The sequence below is a fragment of the Panthera uncia genome, chromosome D2 (genome assembly GCF_023721935.1).
Source record: "Panthera uncia isolate 11264 chromosome D2, Puncia_PCG_1.0, whole genome shotgun sequence".
NCBI classification, from domain to species: Eukaryota; Metazoa; Chordata; class Mammalia; order Carnivora; family Felidae; genus Panthera; species Panthera uncia.
Window position 1 is genome coordinate 19,100,771 of NC_064818.1, and position 18,177 is coordinate 19,118,947.

At 39.6% G+C, this 18,177-nt stretch overlaps 1 protein-coding gene across 3 annotated transcripts in view; it reads left to right on the top strand.

The window, feature by feature from the left end:
* Positions 1-41: 41 nt before the first annotated feature.
* BICC1 (BicC family RNA binding protein 1) overlaps positions 42-18,177 on the top strand; it is a 291,648-nt gene continuing 273,512 nt past the window's right edge. The window contains exon 1 of one of the 3 annotated variants that reach the window (XM_049645089.1): positions 42-330. Coding sequence is in view for 1 of the 3 variants with exons in the window: in XM_049645086.1 (XP_049501043.1) it covers positions 789-978 (190 nt within the window). In the remaining 2 variants the exon portion in view is untranslated. Of the gene's footprint in view, positions 331-509; positions 979-10,803; positions 12,383-18,177 lie in introns of those variants that run through there. The other 2 variants (XM_049645086.1, XM_049645088.1) reach the window with 2 other exon arrangements.

Sequence of the window (18,177 nt, forward strand, 5' to 3'; positions counted from 1 at the left end):
GTCCGCTTCTCTTGCAGCTGGCCACTTTGCTGTGATGAGAGGAGTAATCCGGGTTTGAACTTCAGTGAAGGAATGAACTGCGTGTAAGCAATGACCACAGTGATGTCTGCAAGCCATGGATATTGTTTCTTCCGCTAGTCTTCTCTTTTCTCCCTCCTCCTGTTTCAAACTCGTGGAACCAACCGGGACTGTGAGTTTCAGGGTGTAGTGTAAGTAAAAGGGAATCGTGAGGGCGCTTGGTGTGCGTTCAGAAGGTGTTGTGCTTAAACCTGGCGAGTGTCTGTGCGTGAAGAACTATTAAAGTATGCGTGCGGGACAAGACTTGTGCAAGTAAGTGCAGAAAAGCGGTAGTGTGTACGTGGTGAGTGTGCGCGCGCGAGTGTGTCCGAGCGCCAGGGGCGGCCCGCCCGCGCGCCCGCCCGCCTCGGCTTCCCGTGGGCCGGCGGGGCCAATGAGCGCGCGGCGGCAGGGGCGGCGGGCGGGGAGGGGGCGCCGGAGCCCTGCGGATGGAGGCGCGGGCGGCGAGGCGCGTTCATTCCGCGCGGGCCTTGCTGGCTTGGGGAGGCGCAGTCACTGGCCTGGGATTGGGGCCGGGACTTGGGGTGGCGGGCGGCTCCCGGGGCTGGGATGCGCCGGGGGCTCCGTGGCAGCAGCGTTGGCGGAGGCGTCGGCGGCGGCTGGGGGACGAGCTAGCGCCGCGGCGCGGGGAGCCAGTCGAGCCGGGCCGGCGAGCGGAGGCGGCGGCGCAGGCAGAGCGGCGGCCGGAGCCCGAGCGCCGCGCGCCCACCATGGCCGCCCAGGGAGAGCCTGGCTATCAGGCGGCTCAGTCGGACCCGGGCTCCAACAGCGAGCGTAGCACTGACTCGCCCATGCCAGGTTCCGAGGACGACCTGGTCGCCGGGGCGCCCTTGCATAGTCCTGAGTGGAGCGAGGAACGCTTCCGCGTGGACAGGAAGAAACTTGAGGCCATGTTACAAGGTAGGCATCCCCCGCGTTCTCCGACTCCCCGTCGGAACCCGTACTCCTTCCCGGACATCCCTGTCCCGCGCCCAGCTCCCTACTCCAGGGACAGCCGACTTAGTTCCCCGGTCCCCTCCCCCGCGGAACTGCAGGACACCCAAGGAGTGAAGACCTCACGGGACTCTCCACCCTTCCACACCTCTCCGGTCTCCAGGCACCGGGAGCCTTGTGCTAACTTGACCCGGCTTCAGAAAAGCCAAAGGCCGAGTTTGTACCGGCGCGCCCGAGTTGTGTTCTTGGATACTTTGGAGATGCCAACTTTAGTCCGGACACCCGGGCTGTGCCATCAGGACCCACTAGGACCGCACAGAGTATGCGTGACTCTATCCCCACTCGCTGATAGCCTTGAATTCTACCTCTGAGCCCCTCTCTGTTTCTCCTCTTGTCAGTATCCACTTCCTCCAGCTGAGGGGCCTTGTTTAGCTATTGGGAAACACTGCCGGTGTCAGAATTTAAGATAGGAGTTCCCTCCCCTCCACCCTCCACGGGGCGGTAAAGAGGGGCCTGGATGGGGGTAAGCAGCCAGAGTGTGGGGATTGTGTCAGCTCAATGCTGCTGGGTTGGAGGACACCGTGTGTTCAGCTCCTGACAGGCTTATAAAAACAGATCCTGAGTTACACTCAGTTCATGAAAATCTTCCTGTACTATGAATATCTGTCTTACACAATTTGTGTGTGTGTGTGTGTGTGTGTGTGTGTGTGTTTAATTACCTAGTTTCTCTGGGACTTTCCCAGGCACAATAGCTTTAACCATATCGGACTGGAAACAAATGGTGAGTTTTAATGGGATGGTTGGTTTCTCAGAGTGAATGCTAAAATGTCCAAGGTCATTTTGACCTTCCTTAAAAATGTTAATTACTAGCCTACCTGTAAAGCCACCAATGTGGTCATTTCCCTTCTCCAGAAAAATAGAGTAGTTTGAATGACTGTGATTCTGTAGAGGACCAGGCATTAATTTGATTAAGGATGTATGATGGGTTCATTCAGTGGCTAGTACTCTTATATCATTAGAGGATTGGAGCTTTCCAACTATCTTTTGTGGCTTTGTGCATAACCTACTTTGACTTTATCAGTCAATGCATCACAACATGGAGATTTTTAGCCCTCCCTGGAGATTTTAGCCTCCCCAGTGGCTTTTAAAACAATTAAGCGGGTTATTTTAAGAGAGAACAACATATTTTCCAAGACAATAACTGGGTAGAAACAAACGGCAGGAGTGTTTGGCTGGCGATTGTGGATGAACTGCAAACTCATCTCCCTTGTTGCTTATTGTTATTGATAAACATCCCTAGTGCTTAATGTGTCTTTCTCTCTTGTTCTCTCCCCCGTCCCCGCTTTAAATTATATAATTTTCTAGAGAGTTACTTCTGTGATAAACTGTTCAAATATGGATAATGTATTGCAGATTTAGAAATTAAATTATAGTAGATTTGGAAATTAAAGTTGTATTTCAGTAATACATTTTATTTCATTTGTTCCCTGGTTCTTTTTCCTAGTTTCTGATTGTAAAACAAAGTATTAAGTTTATTCGTAAAAATATTGTGAGATTGTTTGGATCAAACTGATAGAGTACATACCCATCCTTTGACCAAGTTTCCAGTTTGTTTCCTACACGAGTGTGGAATGATGTGAAAGGTGGATCTTATAATAATACTATATCTTCCTTACCTGTTCACACAGGTAGTGACAGTGATGTTAGTTTCTAGGAAACCCTCGTGTATGACTTGAGCTTTAGAAGTGGCTTTCTTTGTTTTTTTTGTTTTTTTTTTTTTTGAGAGAAAGAGTGAAAGAGCAGGGTGGGTGGGGGGAGAGGAGGGGAGAATGGCAGAGAGAGCGAAAAAGAATGAATCTTAAGCAGGCTCCATGCCTTGTGCAGAGCCAAACTCCGGGCTCCATCCTGTGACCCTGGCATCATGACCTGAGCCAAGATCGAGTGTTGGTTGCTTAAGTGACTGAGCCACCCTGGCTAGAAGTGGGTTTCTTTTTTGAATAAATTAATTTTTTCATTTCGAATAAAATGAAATATGGGTGATACATTTCTTAAATTTGAAGGCTATCCCCTTGTAGATATATTCTGAGATGAGATGGTTTAAAATTGCTTCACAGAGATAGTTTCTTTTATAGAAAGTCCTAAAAGAATTAATATTTATTCAACAATCTGTATATAATGAAATGTTTACATTTCAGCCCCAAATAATTCTTTAATGCTTGAACATAGCGCTTTGATTAGCTTCCTAGAAATCATCAAGAAGTGGATTATGCATTCCGAGAAAGTAAATTTTGAACACGTTTGACAACAGAACCTAGTGCACAGTGTACCAAGGCATTTTGTGATGCATGCTTCCTAGTGTTAAATTATGTAGAACTACTGTGTTTGAAGGAGTAAGACTGGTTTTCTGAACAAAACATAATCCTGTGTCTCTTTGTTTTAAACCAGATGATTATAGCAAGAGTGGGCAGTAGAATCACTCAAACCTAGATTCAAATCCCACAGACCTTGGGACAGTTCCTGGGCTTGCCTTTGTCTCAATTTGCTCATCTCTAAATGGGACTGATAATTAGTATTTCTTTTACGGTAGGTACTATGAGAATTAAAAGAGATATGCCTGATAAGCTAAAAACTTGCCACACTGTTGGTAAATAAGAGCTTAATATAGATTAGTTGCTTTTATTATTATTAATAGTAAGTATTACAGCATGGATTCAAAAGATTTCCAGCACCTGTTATAATTTCTGACCTGTAGTGCAATTTCATATTGTAGAAGTAAAATATACACCAAGATAGGAAGTTTGGTAAGTCAACAAATATTCGAATATTGTTAGATATTCTTGGGTGTAAAACTTTTCATTTGGAAAGTTCCAAATTAGTATTTGCCTGGTTGGATTTCTCATTGTGAATTTGGTTTGCCATTTTTCTTTCCATAATTGCCTTAAAATAATGTGTAGAATTCCAGTTCAAATCAGGATAAATAAGATGATCTGTCTTTAAGTCTACATAGTGCAAATTGGTGATTATAATGCTTGGAATTTGTTTCTAGAGAGACTGTCCTGGGGGCAAGTTAATCTTTAATGGGTTGCATTTTTATTAGTAGAGAAATTCTTCTACGCAATGGACCAAAAATTCAGTGATGTTAAAATATGGGCAGTAGGGCACTGATCAAAGAAATTAAATACCATTCTTGGATGATCAGTGAATCTCAAAAGAATTGATACACATAAAAACCACCAGGCTGAAAATGAAGGGAAAAAATCAGTAATTTTTCTTTCTTTCTGTCTTTTTTTTTTTTTTTTTTTTTTTTTTGGTTTAATAACTACTTTGGAACAGCCATGTAGAGTATCTGACATTTTTGTTCAAGTGTAAATGAAGATTATCAACTTTATTAGTCAATGGTTTTATAAATGGGAATTATTTTCAAGTTTATTTAAGTTAATGGTCAGCCTTGGAATGGATACCATGGACAGTACTGTTTAATCATAAAGAAAAATTGTTTTTAATTTATTTACTAATTTTCAAAAATTAGATTTCATGCCTTGTGTGAGATAATAGTATTAATTCATTTAAGTCAAGGAAATGTGAGTTATAGTATAGAAAGATGGAGGAGAATGGTGTAAAGTCAGAAGAGTCAGATATACAGTTTTGGTGTTTTCTAGAGACCCTGAGAGGCAAATGTAGAATTTGTATATTTATACTTTTCTCTCTCTTTCTGTCTCTCTTTGAGGCTGTTTTACATCTTACTGTTACACTTTTCTTTTTATGTTGAAAAACATAACACATGTGCCATATAATTAAAAATTCCAATAGGTGCCTGGGTGGCTCAGTTGATTAAGCGTCTGACTCTTGATTTCAGCTCAGGTCATGATCTCCTGACTGGGTTCCTGAGATTGAGCCCAACATAAGGCTCTGTGCTGGTGGCACTGAGCCTACTTGGGATTCTCTCTGTCCCCTTCTCTCTCTGCCCTTCCCTCACTGGTACTCTCTCTCTCAATAATAAATAAACATAAAAAATTAAAAAAATTCCTACATATAGTTTAGAAGCGTAGGCATTTTCAAAATTTCAAATCCCTTGTTTCATTATAGAAAGAATGGAGTGTTACAAGGTAGGAAATGTCCTGTTTTCATGAACTGAGGTTGACATCTGGTGGGCTTTTAGGATATTGCTATTAAAGACTTTAAAAACCATGTTGCATTTTTACAATGATAGGCAAAATGGGAATCATTTACTTCTGCTTGCTTGAGTAGCAGAACTAGCCACTAAAACAGGTTATCACACATCATTGATTAAAAGTAAGAGCAGCATTAATGTTATTTCTTTAATTCAGCAAGTAAAATGAATCTTTAGTGAAGATGGTCTTATTTTTTAGATGTTTTGTGTGAGAAATACGAAGCACAAATATGTGAAAATTAGGGACTACTGAAAAGGAAGATAAATACGAGCTCAGCTGAATATAGTTTTCTAGCTAATGCTTGATTAAGGCTAATACAACAAGAGCAAATCTAATAACCTAATGAAGTTTAGTGGTTAAAAGCACAAGGCTCTGGGCCCAATGTGGATTTGAGTCTCAGTGCTGCCTTCTAATAGGGAAATAGGGAAAATTCATCACCTTCACTCCTTTTTCTAAAAGGAGTTGTTAATAGTTCTTGCATCTTGAGGTGGTTGTGACAATTAAGAGAAAAAAGATGTATGTAAAACATTACGGGGCTGGAAGTGCTGAATAAATGGATAATAACTCTATTATAAACCGTAATTCATAAAATGAACATTCTTATATTGAAAATAAAAATCAGGTGTACTGGAAAATGAATTAAAATGGTCTTATGATAAGTTAATAATCATAGCTATCTAAATATTATTGGCCTTCCTGGCAGCTCACAGTATGATGAGTATATTAGCTTCTTGTAAAGGTGGTTGAGTATATACTGAGTAAAATTATATTAGACATGAGTGTGAAATTCCAGATTTTTCTCAGGATGAGATGGCTTTACACCCTGTTTAGTTGTCCTTGCCTTAAGTATTTTTCATTTTTTGAAGGGTCCTGAGCCAGTCACTTCTGAAATTTTTACTAAAGAGTAGATGAAAAATCAATCTCCTTTCTAGTTTTATGTTGCTCTGAATTTGTCATTCATCGGTATCTGGAAAGACACTTCTTTCAAAGTCTGTGTCTGGGCTTACATGTTCTATTTGCTCACTTGTAAAATGGGGACAGCAGTAGTCCTATCTTCTGGGAATGTTGTGGGCACTGAATGAGACACTGCATGTGAAAACCTTAGCCTAGTTCCAGGCACATGGTGCTTAGTAGGTGTTAGTGCAACAGCAGCTCTGTGCCCTGTGATGGATAAAGATTTCAAAACCTTAGAAAACAAATGCTTGCCAGTTTTGTTTGTTTGTTTGTTTGTTTGCTTGCTTGTTTTTTCAAAGCTGCCTGTAAGTCCCTTTTGTTTAGGGGAAGGGGAGATTTAATTTTTAGGTGTAGTCTTTCTCCAGTCAGAAAGTTAGGACAATTGTGGTGGAGTCAGAGAGCAGAACTGAAGGTTAAGATCACTTTATTTTAAATTTTTTTTTTTCAACGTTTTTTAAATTTATTTTTGGGACAGAGAGAGACATAGCATGAACGGGGGAGGGGCAGAGAGAGAGGGAGACACAGAATCGGAAACAGGCTCCAGGCTCCGAGCCATCAGCCCAGAGCCTGACGCGGGGCTCGAACTCACGGACCGTGAGATCGTGACCTGGCTGAAGTCGGACGCTTAACCGACTGCGCCACCCAGGCGCCCCAAGATCACTTTATAAACAATGAAAATGTACGTCATTGGTTGTGTAGCTTGACAGTAAAGAGCTCAGGAGCTGCTGTTAGAGTGGCCCATATTGGGGTCTGCACTTTGCCTCTAGTAGGGTTCCTGTAAGGATAAAAGGAGATGGGTGTTAAGTCCCTGCCCTCATGGACATCGAGGACACACTCTCAGTAAACGCATGGACTCTCAGTAAATCTTAACTTTGTGAAGACTGGAGTTTTGGTGAAGTTGATCATTGATAAGTTAAAACAGAAAGGTTTGTCATATTGATGATTTTAATGGGTGGGAATGTATTTGGCTGTGACTAACAGAAAACTCAACACAGAGTGGCTTAAACAAGCCAGAGGTTTATTTTCTCCACCTAACACAAAACCTGGAGCTAAGAGGTCTCAGCCCTACAATAGTTGTCCCAAGGGCATCAAGGAGCCCAGTGACTACTCTCCTCACCTCCCCACCCTCAAGTGGCTTTTGGCCTCATTGTTGTAGACTGGCTATAGCTATGCCTGGAGGTGCATCTGGGGGTCTGTGCAGGGGAAATGAGAATAAACATTGTTTTCTATTTAAGATTTTGTCAAAGAATTCTCTCTCCTGAAACTTCCATCTGTATTTTTTTTGGCCACTCTTTGCTATAAGAGATGCTGGAATTATAACTTTTTTTCCAGCTTCTCTAACCTAAGTAAAGGAGAAAGGGAACCAGAATGGATCCAACCCATTATTTCCCTACAGCGGATGAAGCAGGGGGAATTGTAGCAAAATACGAAGTTGTGATTGAAGCAGCAGAGGCTTGCTTGTATTTGGAGACTGGCCTGCATGGAGAATCCCTAGAGATTTAGATTATTTAGTGGCATTATAGGTAGGTAGAGTTTCTTTCTTGGCATAATCCAGGAATAAACATAAATTCCAAAGACAAAATATCTTTGATCATATAAAGCTCTTCTCATCCTGCTACTGCTTTTACAAACAGGACCTAAGGCCACTAAGTATTGTAGCTTTTTCCTCCACTGTTTTCTCCATATCAGGTACTGGTTTTTTTTTTCTTTTTTTGATTGATAATTACACAACAGTACAAATGCCCATTTTTCCTTTTATTACCCAAGATATCCTTTCTCTCTTCCCTTTTCCTTCCTGCTTGTCACCCATCTCAAATTGCTTTTGGAATTGACAGGTTCAGTGTAGTTCATGTTTCTCTCCTTTTGGGTTTTTGTAGATTGGTTACTGCAGTATTCCGGAATTTGTTCAGAAAGATGAAGTCATTTTGGAGGCAGTTTGATAGTAGAATTATCATCAGATTTGTGCCATGTTTTGCTGTTTGAAATTTTCCAGAATGATGAGCTATTAAAATATACCAGTTGGCTCATTCTTGTTTATTCTGTTTATTTTAAATATAGTTCTTAAAAAATGCTTGGGATAACAGTGACCATATGTATTCCTTTATGTAAAATGCTTAATAAACTACCAGGGATGAGGCACAATTGTAATGCTAACTTATAGTGGCTTTTGCTGTGCATGGGGATGACCTTGGCAAGAAACCCTTGTTTTGCTGCAGAAGCCACCAAATTTGATTTTTAACCCTTGTGATACTAACATTTAGGGCAGTATCCAAAATGCATAAACCATTAATAGAAACATTTTGTAGATGTTATTTATACATTTGTAAATACATTTCCTGCCTCCCAAGCTACTAATAACTGTAGGCGATGAAAGCATTTAGTTGTTACCAGTATTAAATCGGTGCTGGCGTATAAAAAGAGAATGCTCACTTTCTAACTGTAAAGTAGTTTTTCTGTTAAAATGAGTAAGATAAACCAGACGTTAGTTTGCATATTGAGTTTATGTGAAGCTTAATTGCATCTCTTGTGTAGCAAGATGCTTAAATCTAGGATTTGAAAATTAGCCGTTGCAGTTTTTTTTCTCATTATGAAAGTAATGTGAACTTCTTATAGAATATTCTAAAGTACAAACAAATGTAAAAAAAAAAAAAAAGAGAGAAACCAAATGTCATTCCTAATCTAGCAATAACCACTGATAATATTTTGGGAATCTAGCAATAACCACTGATAGTATTTTGGGAATTATTTTCTGGTCTTTAAAAAATATGTCCACACATAATTTATTTTTACAACAGATATTGAGTTCCTGGTATATATCAGGTACAGTGTTAGGCTTTGGGGATGCAGACAAAACCAAGGTGGATATAGTCCCTACCCTTCTGTGTCTTGTGTCCCTTGCATTCTAAAGTGGGATCACACCCAGTTTTCACTTAACATTGTGTCATGAGTATTTTCCATTTCATTAAAGATTTTGAAGAGCATGGTTTTAAATGGATATGAACTCTCCCCTTGACATATCATACTTTGCTTAAACATAGCATTTTTTTGTGTGTGTCTGGGAGTGGGAAGAGCCTATTGTTTTTACTCAGATTGCCCAAGATTCAGATCCTGGGCAGATTAATAATTCCTGCCTGGACCAGTAAATAACTTCTCTGAGCCTCAGTCTTCTTATCTCTAAAAGGGGGATAAAAGTATCTTCTAAGTTGTGAGGATTAGAAATACTGTGTGTAAAGTACCTACCAGTGCCAGATGCAGTGCATATACTCAAAAAATTGCAGATGATAAATATTAATACTGCTGTCCTAAACACTCTTGCCTAAAAATGTTTTTTGCATCCTTGATTATTCACATAGGAAAAACTCTTACTAGTGAAATTTTGGGGGTAAAGGGCATGGGCATTTTAAGACTTTTGATAAAGTTTGTAAAATTATTTTCCAGAAAAAGTTTCACAGGTTAGGCAAGAAGAGACAATAGATTTGCAGGATGTCTGCTCCTTGTGCTTGTGCTCGTGCTCTTACAACCTGGCTTGTTTGAGCTGATAGTGGTGAGAAATTAGGATGTAATTGAATTACCTATCTAGAGTTAGAGCTCTGTATGTTTCCTTCACTGAAAATTTTGAATGGTGTTTATTTTACTGGATTAACATGTCTTTGGATCAATAGTTCTTAAAATCTGTATGCATAAAAATCTGTATGCATAGAAAGGCAAACTCTGGGCCTCTCTTGGAGATTCTGATTGTGTAGGTTTGAAGATTGTAGTGGTGGTTGGAATCTGCATTTTGAAAAGAATCTCTTGTGAGTCTGATGTAGGTGATCCTAGGACTTTGTACTCTTTGAGAAACATTGCTACATAGATGATGATGATCAGAATTAAAAAGCTCCAGATCCTTTTCTTTCTTTGATTTCCTTTATGTTTGAAGCCAGTACTTTCTCCATGTTAAACCATCTTGAAGCATTTTAGTCTAGCATAATTTGTTACTGGCACACCATCGTTTACAGTGGCTTGTTGTAAGGGACTTGAGAAGAGCCCAAGCCTATATATTCCTTTGCGGGGGTATATTGTCTTTATTATTGCACAGGAGTCTCGGAATAAATTTAATTTTCCTACAGACTCCCATTAAGTTAGGTGTAACAGACACCTACCTATTTAATATATTATGAAATAATCTAAAAGGACACATTTGTTGTTACAGAAGTTTAAAAAGCAATATGAAGGGAACTTTTTTTAATTTTGTTTTTTTAATTTACATCCAAATTTAGCATGTAGTGCAACAATGATTTCAGGAGTAGATTTCTTACTGCCCATTTAGCCCATCCCCCCTCTCACAACCCCTCCAGTAACCCTCTGTTTTTTCTCCATATTTAAGGGTCTCTTATGTTTTGTCTCCCTCCATGTTTTTATATTATTTTTGCTTCCCTTATGTTCATCTTTTGGTGTGTCTTATCTCATATGAGTGAAGTCATATGATATTTGTTTTTCTCTGACTAATTTCACTTAGAATAATACCCTCTAGTTCCATTCACATAGTTGCAAATGGCAAGATATCATTCTTTTTGATTGCCAAGTAATGCTCCATTGTATATATATACCACATCTTCTTTAACCATTCATAATTCGATGGACATTTGGGCTCTTTCCATACTTCGGCTATTGTTGATAGTGCTGCTATAAACATTGGGGTGCATGTGCCCCTTCAAAACAGTATACCTGTATCCCTTGGATAAATGCCTGTTGGTACAATTGCTGGATCATAGGGTAGTTCTATTTTTAATTTTTTGAGGAACCTCCATACTGTTTTCCAGAGTGGCTGCACCAGCTTGCATTCCCACCAACAATGCAAAAGAGATCCTCTTTCTCCACATCCTCGCCGTCTGTTGTTGCCTGAGTTGTTAATATTACCCATCCTGACAGGTGTGAGGTGATATCTCATTGTGGTTTTGATTTGTATTGCCCTGATGAGGAATGACATTGAGCATCTTTTCATGTGCCTGTTGGCCATCTGGATGGCTTCTTTAGAGAAGTGTCTATTCATGTCTTTTGACCATTTCTTCACTGGATTATATGTTTTTTGGGTATTGAGTTTGATAAGTTCTTTATAGATTTTGGATACTAAGCCTTTGTCTGGTGTGTCATTTGCAAGTACCTTCTCCCATTCTGTTGGTTGCCTTTTAGTTTTGCTGATTGTTTCTGAAGGGAATTTTTAAGAATAAAAACAATCATCAATTATCTCACTATCCTAATGGCTGTTTTCACTTTTCTGCCTTGAAAAGTAGTCTTGACATAGAATCCTTGACTATTTGCATAGAGTTTATGTAGTTCATGCTGTAGCATTAACTATTTTGTATTTAGCATTTAAGCTAATAATGCTTTATATTTCTTTTTGATTCTTTTCAGAATTAAAATTTTATAGTTGAATACATTTGGTCAAAAAAATTTTATAGACCACCTTATAGTAAACATGAATTACATTGCTTTTTTTTTTCCCCTTTGGAACTGTATTCTGAGGGAAAAAAGTTGAGGAATATGGTTACCGAAGAATGGTAGTGATTTTGAAAGCAGCAGCCAACTTTAATTGAGCACTTATGTGTGAGACACTGTTCTGGTGCTTTAGGCCTGTTCAGCAATCCCCACCTCTTATGCTACAATCTGTGAGATACCAGTGCTGTGGGGATCTGTGTTTTACAGACAGAAAGGCTATAATGATCCCTTTAAACTTGGGGCCTGGTTTCTTTTTGGAGTTTTTAGTGGATTTAGATACTCATTTTCTCCTTAGGGTTGTTGTAGAATTGAAGCTCTTATGCAGTGTGGAGACATACCACATCTGGATCTAAGATGAGAAACTGTACTCCAGAATAGGTTCATGTTTCCCCAGCTCCCTGCAGAAATGCAAAGGAATGTGGTGGTAGGCACAAAGGTAGGTTAGAATTCTCAGTGAGAATGCACGTGTTCCAAAGCTCTGCCTTCTAGTAGCTTTGGTTAACTCTTCTGCTTTCTTCTTCATGAAACAGGGTAATCACATCTCTTTCCCAGGGCTGTGGTGAAGATTATATGATCATGTATACAAAGTTGGCTCACAGTTGTTCCCTGTACATGGCCTATATGTTTCAAATTCATCTCCCATTCTCTCCAGCATCTAGTCCAGTGCTGTGTTTATAGAATAAATGACCCATGGTGGAGCTCGATTGAAAACTGTTCTATTTTGGGCTGTGGACCTGGCATTGACCTCCTGGAATTGGACTTTAAAGGTAGGGCATGTTCTTGGCCTTAAAAAATACCAACAGTTCTGCCTTACACAAGTAAGGCATAGTAATTGTCCACATGCAAGTTAGTTTTACTTTACCTTTATTCTAGGGACTGTGTAGAATCTTGTATGGTTAGTGATAGTATTTTAGTGAGAGTATTAAATGAGAATATGCAGAATAATTCAGGGAGGTTAATGTTGAATAATTTGTATCTGTATCTGATCTCAATTAATTGTATACATTGAAATTTATCAAGGTTAGCCTAATTATTTGCAGATACTGGATTATCTTTTTCTTACAGGAATACATCTTCAGATACTTGTTTAAATATGATTTTAAAGCATCTCAGATAAGAGACCATCCATTCTTGACATAAGTGGTCTTTTATGTTAGTTTGCTCATTGCACTAGGATACTCACTGAAGTCCTTTTGATTAGAAGGAAATAAACCATTCCTCTCAGAAGAGTGGGTTAGTCAGGCAACTTGAGTTCATGATCTAGTCTTGCCATTGACCATGTACAAATCATTTAACCTCTCAGGATTTTGGATTAGATGCCCCCTCAAATGCCCTCCAGTTTTAGTGTTCTGAGTCTTTTGCACAGCATACACTACAAGCCCAGCAGTGCCTGGCATGTGGTGTTGGAGGCTGAGTCTACACACATGAGTGGTTTGGGTAGGATACCACACATGAGCTTTCACAGCAAATGGGGGAAGAGGGTACAATGAAAATGTTTGGAATATCTTGGTTTTGGAGGAGCAACTGCTCAAAAGACAGCTGACTGTGAGCTGACATCTTGGCAGTCAGGTTTACAGTGCCTATGGGCTAGATGTTAGCTAATTTAAGGTTTTTGATAGTAAGGTTTAAGGTTTTTGATTTAAGGTTTTGCATTAGATGAGCAAAGGATATTGTATGCTTCCCTAAGTAGCATATTCTGGTCACATTTTCCTTCTCTGCCAAAATGTCCAATTATCAAGCTTCATGTGCCAAGATTTGCATATGTCATATAAACCACTAGAGAAGTATAGTAGGGGAATATAATAATGTTCATTAGAGTAAAATCTCAATTAAAAAGATATCTATCTGTATGTCCAAATTTTAAGTATTTTCAGAATTATTTTAATTGCTTGTTCATTATTGAGAACTAACACAATATTTCTTTTGTACAGAAGACCACCATAGCTTGTGTTGTTTATTTTTTGGGTTGGTCCCTTTATCATATTCTGAGCTTTTGAAGTACCATTTAGGCAAAATCAGTATTTTGGCAAGAAATTGTTATCTCTTGTGTTTTTTTTAAAGGTTATTTTATCTTGAGAGAGAGAGAGAGTGCGAGCCTGCTCAAGTGGAGGAGGGGCAATGAGAGAGGGAGAGAAGCCCAAACAGGTTCTACACTGTCAGCATGGAACCTGACACAGGGCTCAATCCCATGAACCATTAGATCATGACCTGAATCCAAATCAAGAGTCAGATGCTTAACCCACTGAGCCACCCAGGTGCCCCTAGATATTGCTATCTTTTAAATTGTTTGATTATAATGATCTAATTTAAAAAGCCCGAAAAATATATGTTTAGCTTGAGTGTTGCAGGAGGAATCATATAATGGAATGTTTATTTAATCCAGGGGGAATGCTTTTCTTAATTTTTTTTTTAATATTGGTAAATGAAACCCAAGATTAGCATCAATCTAAAGTTTTAATTTTTATTTTTTTATGGGATTTATAATTTAGTGTAACATTGCTGGCAGTCATATTTTCACCTAAAAAGAAAGATTGCTTTCAAAAATATATTTACAATCAATGAATGGACTTCTGAGATGCATTATCTATGGAAAATATGTTTGACCAAGTCAAAACATCTAGTCTTGAGCAACAAATTTATAAAAGTGGATTTGAATTTGAAGGAAGTTCTGCATAAATTATTAGCTTTCAAGCTTGTAAAAATTATCTTTTATTGTAAATCATTAGGAATAGTGAGCCATCTGAAAAACCCAATGGGAAATTACTGTATGTGTTAAAAAAATCATGAGGTCATGTTATGAGACTTCACAAGTGAATAAGGATTTTTACCTTTAAGAGGAATAAAGTCAGGTGGAAGAGAAGAAACCCACCTATACTCAATAACAGAAAAGAAAAGTAGATCCCATGGAGTAAGGCCCTGCTTACATAATGTGCTTCTTAGCCTGGGGTCGCCTACCTCTGTCCCTCAAGGCTAGTACTTGTAGCAGCTAGTTTATTTGGGAAATAGTCTCAAGGAGAGGAGGTGAGGGAATAAGGAGAGTCAAATGGGGAAGAAGAAGCCAAAGCCAATACAATGATACATTATTGACTTGGTTACTTCTGAGGGTGACTATTATTTCTGCTGAGTCCCAGAGACTACATCCCTAAATCACCCATCCCAGGGATTAAAAGGAGAAGCCATTTGTCTAAAAGTTTCTATCCCTCTTTCAAAAGGATTGAGGGTTGCCCCATGAAGTTTGCCTTCTCAGAAATTCTAGGTTACATATGTGTGATACCTCTTGACCTTGAATGCATCCAACAAACTTCGAGAACAGGAAGTGATAAGTCTGTTTGGAGTAAGATTGAGATGAGGCACTGTTAGCACAAAGTGGGTTGACACCTGCACAGAGTCATTAACTATAGCTGACTGGAGTCAGAGATGAAGTGTGGTGGAGGTGAGATGGTATATAACATAGTCTGTACAGTATAATAATTTTGTATATTTTAGGTGCAAAAAAATTCAGAAAGAGAAGTGAGTGTTTGAAATATGTTATACCTTTTCTAAATCAAAGACCAGTCTTCACTATAAATTTTTGATGACTGCTGTTGTGTATGTTTCCACTGAGTTTGTTATAATGTGACATTACAGAGATAACTGGTCTGTTCTCAAAAAGAAGGTGGAGTAGACAGCTCTAGAACTCACTCCCTTACAGAAACACTGACTTAGCAATATACAGTCCAAAAATCCATTATGAGAATGCTCAAAGACAGGAGCATCTGCATTGAAATGGGTCAGAGAAATGGTTTCATTTAATCTCCATCAGCCCTTCCTGTAAGCCAGTAAAACTCGTAATTAAAAGGAAAAGCCCCATATTCTGCTCGTCCCTTGGAAGGGAAAGAGAGTAGTGGAACATGTATCCAATGTCCCAGGGTTTTTTTGGGGTGAGGGGCTAGGAGGGGTTGGTTTATATTTTGCTTCACTTGGAGTGCTGATGGGGAACTGGCATACTTTGGATGCTGGGGGCTATTTAGAACCAAAGAGAGCTCAACTGTATGTGGTAGTGCTAGAGAATCTGCACTACTCTAGATAGACACCAGAAGGTGAAAGAGACTAAACCCTCATGAAAAAGAAACTGGAAAACCTCTGTAATTGGAAAATTACACAAAGTCCATAGAATATGTATCCTTATAAAGCGTTTGAGAATCTCTAGCCAGGCTGATTGATAGAAGTCTTCCAATATACAAAGCCACTGGGGAGGTGGCTGCTTCTGTAAAGTGCAAAAATCACAACAAAAAAATATGGCAAATAACAAGGCACATGAAAGCAGGGAAACATGGCCCAATCAAAAGAACCAAATAAATCTTCAGAAACCAACACTCAAGAAATAGAGATCTGTGAATTACCAATGAAGTCAAAACAATTGGCTTAAAGAGGCTCAATATGCTCCAGGGGAACACAAGTAAATAAACAAGTAAATAAACAAGTAAATAAAATAAGGAAAATAATGCATAAATAAAATGAAAATATCAACAAAAGAGGTAGAAACTAAAAAAACTAAGCAGAAATTCTGGAACTGAAAAAGTAGCTTAATTGAAAAAAATTTAGTAGAAGGGATCAATAGCAGACTTGATAAAGCAGAAGAAAGAATGAGTGATCTTGAATACAGTTCATTTGAAATCAGAGGAATGGAAAGAAAAAAAATGAAAAGTCGAAAAAAAAAGTCTTAGGGACTTATGAGACACTGTCAAATGGATCAATTTATACAACATCGGAGTTCCTGAAGAGAAGAGAGAGATGAGCAGAGCTCTTTTAAAGACATATGCCAGGAAACTTTCTGAACAAGGGAAGAAATGAACATACAAATTCAAGAAGCTTAAAAGATTCCAACTAGGATGAATCTAAAGAAGTCCACACTGAGACATATTATAATCAAACTGTGAAAACTCAAGACAATCTTGAGAGCAGCAAGAGAAAAATATACAAGGAAAAATATATAAGGAAGCTCCTGTACAATTGTCCGCAGATTTCTTATCAGAAACATTACAGGCCAGAGTGCTGAAAGAAAAAAACCTCTCAAACAAGAATACTATATGTGGCAAAACTTTCCTTCAGAAATGAGGGAGAAATAAAGACTTTCCTGGATAAATAAAAGCTGAGGAAGTTCATGACAACTGGATATGCCTTACAAGAATGGATAAAGGGAGTTCTTCAAGTTGAAAGGAAAGGACAACATGAAAGCATGTATAAATATAAAGCTCTCTGGTAAAGAAAATACCTATAGAAGATGCAGAAAAGAAGAAATGATAAAGGAAGCAAAACATGTCACTGTAAAAAAAAAATGAAACACGAAGGCAGCAAGAGAGGAAAGAGGGATAAAATGCCTATAAGACATATGGAAATCAGTTAACAAAGTGACAGTAAAAAGTCCTTCCCTGTCAGTAATTATTTTATTTCACTTTAGTTAATTTTTAAGTGTTTCTTTATTTTGAGAGAGAGTGTGATAGACTGCACATGTGTGTGTGTGTTGTGAGTGGGGGAAAGGCAGAGAAAGAGGGAGAGAGAATCCCAAGCAGGCTTTGCACTGTCAGCATGGAGCCCATGTGGGACTTGATCTCAGGAACCATGAAATCATGACCTTGTTAGCCAGGAGTTGGACACTTAACTGATTGAGCCAGTAATTATTGGAGTCCCGTCATTACTGGAGCCAGCACTCCAGTAATTATTTTCAACATAAACAGATTAAACTCCCCACATAGAGTGGCTGAATGGCTTAAAACAAAAAAAGGCCAACTATAGTGGTCTACAAGAATTTACTTTAGATATAAGGACATACACAGGTTGAAAGTGAATGGATGGAAAAAGATACTCCATTGCAAATGGCAACCTAAAGAGAGTAGAGGTGACCATACTTACATCAGACAAAATAAACTTTAAGGCAAAAAATGCCACAAGGGATCAAGAAGGTGATTATGTAAAGATAAAAGGCTCAGTTCCTAGGAAAATGTAACAGTTGGAACAGGAGGGAAGATGGCGGTGTAGGAGGATGCTGGGCTCAACTCATCCTGCTGATCACTTAGATTCCACCCAAATCTGCCTAAATAACCCAGAAAACCACCAGTAGACTAGAGGAATGGACTCTCCAGAGCCAAGCGTAGACAAGAGGCCCACGGAAGAGGGTAGGAAGGGCGGCGAGGTGTTGCACGCTACACAGACTGGCGGGAGTGAGGCAGGTGGTGGAGGGGCAGCCTGCCCGGCAAGGCAGAGCCCCTGAATCTGGTTTGCAAAAGCGGAGGGGCCGGACTCCATGAGTTCTGACCGCCAGTAGGACTTAACATCTGGAAAGTTAAAAGTCAACAGCCCTGAGCGTGGAGGGCAAGAGGACGCTGGAAGGGAGAGTAATTGAGACCCGGAAGGACAGAGCTCAGCTTGGCCGGAGAACAAAGGCGCTGGCAAGTGCCATTTCCCTCTCCCATCCCCCAGCTGAAATTCCAAAGGGAACCAGGTCCCCTCACCGAACGTGCTTGCATCACGCAAACACCCAATGCTGTGCTTCCATGGATCCATTCCTCCCACGGGCCTATCT